Source organism: Quercus lobata, chromosome 8 (genome assembly GCF_001633185.2).
Source record: "Quercus lobata isolate SW786 chromosome 8, ValleyOak3.0 Primary Assembly, whole genome shotgun sequence".
In the NCBI taxonomy this organism is placed as follows: domain Eukaryota; kingdom Viridiplantae; phylum Streptophyta; class Magnoliopsida; order Fagales; family Fagaceae; genus Quercus; species Quercus lobata.
The window spans coordinates 25,575,880-25,582,971 of NC_044911.1; the positions used below are offsets into that span (position 1 = coordinate 25,575,880).

A 7,092-nucleotide genomic window follows, 5' to 3' on the forward strand; every position below is an offset into this window, starting at 1 on the left:
ACCAATGGCAAATCATAGCTGCTTAAGTCCTCGGGTTTCAAGTTTAACCCCTTATACAAGTTTGGGTACATGATCTCAGTTCCACTTCCTTAGTCCACTAACACCCTTTTTCACGTCATACCTCCCAATACGAAGGGTAACTACTAGAGTATCATCATGGGGTTGAAAGGTTCCCACTTTATCTTCATCCGAGAAGCCGAAGGTTGGCTGTGCTTCTACCTTGACCCTTTTGGACTCTCGGACTTGCTCCACGAGTTCCGGCCTTGATGCTATGGACATGATTCTGGAGGAGGGGCTTGCCTCTTTGCTTAATGTGACAAGGATAACATGGATGGTTCCCAATGATGGGCACGGAATAGCCTATCGCTGGTACCCCTGCCTAGACTAACTTCCTTGCCTGAGAGACTGGTGCATAAACTACTTCAACTTCCCTACCTTAACTAATTGCTCTAAATGGTCACGCGGAGTTCTACAGTCCTTGGTTGTAAGCCCCCAATCTTGATAATACTGGTAGTAGAGACTCTAATTATGCATAGTGGGGTCTCCTTCCATTTTGTTTGGCCCCTTGAAATAAGGCTCATTTTTTTATTTTTTCAAGGATCCGACATACGGGCTCTTTAAACACCAAGCTGACAACTTAGGCATTGGCATGTGGAGGTTGGCTGACAAAGTCTCTCCTTGATCGGTTAGGGCCATACCTATTAGGCTGAGGATCCCTTCTTTCAGGGGTGAAAACCTTGGCCATTCATTTACCCTGCATTTGATCCTCTTCGACCCGTTTGTGCTCAACAATACAGTCCATCAGCTGGTGCAAACTTCGAGTAGGCTTCATGGTTAGGGATTTCCTCAAGTCATAATTCATAGGGAACCCCACTTTGAAGGTCTTGACAGCCATATCCTCAAAATCTCCATCAATTTCATTAAAAAGTTCCCAATAACAGTCAGAATAAGTCATTAGTGTCTCCCCCTCTCTCACTGTCATAGACAGCAAAGAGTCTAGGGGCCTAGTTACCCTACTGCAAGTCAGAAACCTGGCTCCAAAGGCTTTAGTCAGCCCTTCATAAGAACTTATTGAGCCTTCCTCTAACCCATCAAACCACCTCATGGCAACATGCCAGAGGCTAGAGGCAAACACTTTGTACATGAGAGCCTCATTCTTGGAGTGGATGGCCATTCCTTGGTTAAAATGACTCACATGCTCTATGGGGTTGGTCCTTCCATTGTAGATGGTGAACGTCGGTTGGGCAAAGCGGTGTGGGAGTTTAACCCTTTTAATTCGGTGCGTAAAAGATGACCTAGAGATTTGGCGCAAGGCTCTACTTATAGCATCATTCCCCATATTCTCAGGGGGTGAGCTCTTGTTTCTTCTCCTCTGATGTCTCTCCCCACCATCTAGGTAGGAGGACATCAAGAAATACTCACTAGGGGGAGTCCTTGACCTTTGCCTATAGCTGCAGTCCTCTTCAGCCTTGGTTTGATAGGGGTGTTCTGTCCCCCCTAACATGCACTCTACGCTGAAGCCTCTTACATAGATGGTTAATTTCCAACCTGAGATTTTGCATCTCCAAGTTATGCAAAACATGACTTCTTGGCCTCGATTGACTTTTACTAGTATAATCTGTGTAAACAGTCTCGACCCTAACACTGGGCATTCGATTGGCCTTGCGGTCTCTTCTTCTCTCCAGGTTGACAAATTGGTCAACTCATTAAGAATCCACAGACTCCTCTCTATCTTGCCTAGAGTTTTCCATTCTTTCTTCTTACCATTGTCAAGAGCTCAAAGTAAAAATATTACAGATGACAATTCCCACACATGGTGCCAATTGTAAGAGCACAAAAACAGCCCCAAGCCCACTTAGAATAATGGTGATAGGTATTAATGGCCCAACACAATTAATTTATGAGAGAATGGGTTTGCTAGGTCAACTATAATGCTCTGTATGATCCAAATATAAAGTTAATGTAATTGAGACTCTTAATATGATAGAGAGAAACAGAGAACGGGTATAAAATTCTTCCTTAGGCTTGTCCGAGGAGGTAACGTTCACATATTTTTTGCTCAAGTCTAGGTACAAGTTGATACTCTTTTTTCTCTAATTCCAGTTTTATATTCCAACCCCTTTCCTGGAGGGATTCCTTTCCTTTATATAGTCCCTCCTAATGCATTTGAGCCTTCCACTTCTACGTCTCTGGGTAGCAATTGAGATGCTTGTCCCATTAGGACCCTGCTAAAGGTGGTAAAGAGTGTTTTGAGCTATGGAACTACTGTTCAGGTGTCTTTTCCTCATTAATGAGGCTAGCTAAGTTGGTGCAGTGCATTGAATGTGGAGGTGATGGCTACCTTCCCCATATATTTCCTTTCTTCTTTACATGCACATCTCTAATGTCTTCCATGGTGCCCTGCCTTTTGGTGCAAGTGGCCAACTGAGGCATTCTTGAGGTGTATTCATTCCTCAGGCTCCTTGAATGATGTGTCTATTCATTTTACATCCTTAGACCTTAGTCCACATGTCAGGTCGGATTAGTGTGGTCTCTATGTCTTCCCTCTTCAGACTTTAGTCCATGTTTCAAGTCCAGATTGATGCATGAATGGGCCTTTGCCCATCCTCGAACTGGGCCCATGGGCTATGTTGTGTTCAGATCCTTCCCTCCCACAACACCAATTAATTTTTGGTGTACAAAGCATTTAAACCATAAATATCTTATTCGGCGACAAAAAACTCTATCACTTAAACTAACTGAAACCCACTTATTAAATGGAATTAGTAGATCATAAAATAATGGAATGGAATATATAATATGATGTATTTTCTCAAATGTATTTAAGAGTTCATAAAAGAGTAAAGGAAAATAAAAGACATAATTTTACTATGATACAAGTTACCTTTTGCTTGTATTTTGTCATAATAAAGATAAAATTAACTTTATTTCATCGAGGAACGGATGTCTTTCACACATTTGAGAAAAATGCTTTGGAGAAAATGAAATGGGAGTGAACATCCCATCTAACCATTATATAACTATATATATAAATATATATATATATATATATATATATTTTTTGAGAATCAGCTAACCATTATATTTATTTCCATTAAACTCCTAAAGTGGGAATGAATGAATATTTTTTGAAAATTCCTTTTAATCTTCCCATTACATTCGTTTCTCCATCCCAAATAAGTTGTTGAAAAAACTTTTCTTTTCCCACAAGATGGGGATTGGGTCAATTTCAAATAGATTCCATTTATTTTCAATTTTGTGTTATTGATCCCTAGGCTATTAGAAATGTAAAAATTGATCATTCCATTTATTTGCCAATTATGAGTAAATGGAAAGTGATCACATTCAATGCATGGACCACTATATTATTTTTTTTAAATCATTTATTACAAAAATAATTTTATAATTTAATACAAATTTCAAATTTAAATTTAAATTAAAAGAAAAAAAAAAACACAACCTATTTGGTTAAAAATAAAATGAATAAAAATTAATGGAATGTAGTTTTGAATCCTATTAGAATCAAATATTTTAATTTCTAAAAGGGGTAATTACACTTCCCTCAATTGAGGTATGGGGAAATGACACTCCACCCCAAACTTGAAGGGAGAAAACACTTTCCCCTCCTTGACATTAGGGGTGTAAAAAAAAAACTAGTAAACCAAAAAAATCAGCCGAAACTAACACAGTCCAATTTTTCGGTTTGGTTTCAATATGGTTTAGTTTCGATTTGAATTTCTTGAAAACAGTTTCGGTATCCCACACAAAAACACTAACCCGACCAAAACCAAACCGAAATATATTAAATATTAATATATACAAGATATATAATGAAAGTTCCTACTAGCATAGTGGCAAAGACACATGTCTTTAACTCAGGTTTGACCGATGGTAAATTGCATTTTTATTTTTTTTCTCCTTATTAACACAAAACTACGTCGTTTTGGGTTTGTTTTATAACCCTACTAACCCTATGTTTTATCTCTTCTCTCTCACTTCAAGCTACAGTCATTCTCCCCACAACCTTCTTCTTCTCCATTTTGCCGTTCTCCCCACAACTTTCTTCTTCTCCATTTCTGTTAGTCTCTCAAATACAAAGTTCAAGAATCTCAAAAACATTTAACCCTAAAACCACACACACACACACAATCTTCTTGATTTTGAGTATATGTTTCTTGTGTTTGCTTGGTGCTTGGTGTTTGGGTGCTGAGAAAATGTGGGAAAGCAAAGGGAAATAGGTTTTTTTTTTTCTTATTTTGGTATGTTCTTTGAATATATACATGATTTTGAGCATATTTTTTTTTTTGTTTGCTTGGTTTTTGGGTAATGAGTTGCTACCATTTGTTATAGATGGTAGCTTAGTCTTAGTTTTTGTTTTATGTTTTTTCCTGTATTGCTATGTATTTTATGTTGAAAACATAGTTTGTGTTGGTCTTGCTTTTCTTGTTAGTTGTTATATTGTCTTTGTCTTTCAATAATATCTCCATTTGATGAAAAAAAATCTTTTTTTTTTTTTTATTGCTTTTGTTTCTCACATCCTAAACACCAAAACCCAACTGAACGGAACCGAAACCGAATGCAATCGTTTAATTTGGTGTCCCTTCCTTAAAGGGAAATTTTGGTGCTCATTATTTTAAAACTGAAATTCTTAATTTGGTGCAAAAACTGCCTTCAACACTAACCGACCTGAACCGATTACACCCTTGCTTGACATCCAATTGACCAAATTTTATTAAATTAATATTAAAAATGTTGTGTACTAACTATTAACCTGTACTTTGCTTAAGGGCAAGTTTCCAAAATTATTTTATTTCATAATTAAAATTCATTATTTTAATTTTTTAATTAAATTGTATTTTAAAATATTAACTCTAAATTTTTCTTATTATTTTTTTCCTTTTTCAACGGGTTATGGAGAGATTTGTTGTTGCAACTTGCAAATGTTTTGATGCTTGATAAATGTTGTATTTTAAATCAAAGTTTATTAGTTATTTTTTTTTATTCACAGTGGCTAAACATTTGTAAAGAGATTCTTATAAAGGTTTAGAATATTTCATTACTAAAATAAACGAGGGGGAGGGGTGTTAATTTCTTCAAACTCAGGCAAGGGGAGTGTTATTTCTCTTCAAGTTTGGGGTGAAATGTCATTCCCCCAAATCTCAAGGGAGGGGAGTGTAATTACCCATTCCTAAAATACTACACTTAAATCTTATAGAAGTTTGCTGAATCTGGGGAAAAAATTACAAGAACTACAACAAAGTATAGAACATAAACAGTTACTTATCAAACCCGTCGTAGACAAAACTACACAAAATCTATAAAATTTCCTCTCTTTCATTTTCTTCCAATTTCACAGCCACCATATAGAGGGTTAAGCAAAAACATAGTTTTCACAATTTTCGACAAATATTTCCATCAAATTCTAATACAAAACTTGCACAAAAATCCCTTTCTTTTATTTTTATTTTTATTTCCACAAAATAAAAATAAAAATAAAAAATCAACCGCCAATAACTTAAATTCTTCAACCAAATATCACTCAAATCTCCTCAACAATACCTCTATTGGCAATACCACAAAATCCAATACCTCCATAACAAAAATCCCAATAAAATTTTCAAAACTTTTTGAAAACATTTCGTCAATTATCTATCAAAATTGCTCATTGAATTCTCCCAAACCCATTATTATTCAAATGTCGATCCAATGTCTTTGATTCATTCTCTTTGGAGGTACAAAACCCTTTTGAGGGATTCCCCATAAAAAATTTTGCCATCCGCTAGTGTCAAGGTTGACCTCTAATTTTGATTGTGGGCACTTGAGCGGAAGAGAGATAAAGAGGAAGTCATAAAAAGATTTAACGGCAGAGAAACCAATAAAGAAATGGAAAAAAATAAATAAAGCAAAGAAAAGAATAAAAAATATATATAATTAATATTTTTAAATGGTTGCATTTGCATGTAGTGCACATGACCATTTTCTGTTACTCATAATTTGCGGAAAGTAAAGGGATGAATGAATTTTGTCATTTCTACCAACTTGGGGGCTAATAACACAAAATTGAATATATATATATATAATAGAAAATCTTTTGAAACTGAATCAAACCCCAAGGGTTACTTTGCAATTTGTAAGAGCATTCACATTTACACCAAAGGTGTGAAAATAGATAAAAGGTTATTTTAGCACTAAAACCACCAAAAACTTCTCTTTATCAATGGTGCCAAACTTAAAAACATTTAGCATCTAGCTATAGTATGTTGCTACTAGTAACAACTTACTATAGCAAGTTGCTACATTTTTTTTTATTAATTTCTTTCTTTCTCTCTCTCACGTGTCTCTCTCCTCTTTTCTATCTCCTCTCTCCTCTCTCTTCTCTCCCATGCTTCAACCTTCAGTCTATTCTCTTTTCTCTCTTCTCTCTCCTCTCTCACTTCTTCTCCACTCTCCCCTCTCTTCTCTTTCTCTCTCTCAACTCAGTTCTCCCACCCTCTCCGTTCTCTCACTATCTCCTTTCTCTTTCTCTTTTTCAAGCGTTTGGCTTTTAACATCAGCATGTGGCGTGGGCATTAGCAGGAGTTAAGATTGGTGTGCGGCGGCTTATGGTGGTTATTGAGATCAACATTGATGTTTTGGATTCATGGGTTTGGGTTTTGGGTTTTGGGATTTGTGGCTACTGGGTTTTGGTATGATGGGTGGGCTTTTGTTGATGGTGGTATGGTTGTGGTATGGGTGGTATAGGTTTGTGATGGTTATGGTACGGGTGGTGGGTTTGTGGGTGGTAGGTTTGTGGTGATTGTGGTACGGATGGGGGGTTTTTGGTGGGTGGTTGGGTCAATGGTGGTTGTTGGTAGGGTTTGAGTTTTGGGCATGGTGGCTATTGGGTGTGATGGCTGGGGTTTTGGGTGTGATGGCTATTGTTTTGTTTTTTTGTTATACTGGTGGTGGTGGCTAGCAATAGATGTAGGATTGTTGGGTTGAAAAGAGACAGAGAGAGGAAGAGAGAGAAGAGATAATAGAGAAAGAATAAAAATAAAATAAAGTAAAGAAAGAATATTTAAATGAAGTGGTAAAAAAAATAGAACATTTTAT

General features: G+C 36.5%; 1 protein-coding gene across 1 annotated transcript; it reads right to left on the bottom strand.

The window, feature by feature from the left end:
- Window positions 1-745: 745 nt before the first annotated feature.
- Window positions 746-1,339, bottom strand: LOC115956656. Its single transcript, XM_031074968.1, has one exon. The coding sequence runs from the start codon at window positions 1,337-1,339 to the stop codon at window positions 746-748; it is 594 nt and encodes a 197-aa protein (XP_030930828.1).
- Between the last annotated feature and the right edge of the window lie 5,753 nt (window positions 1,340-7,092).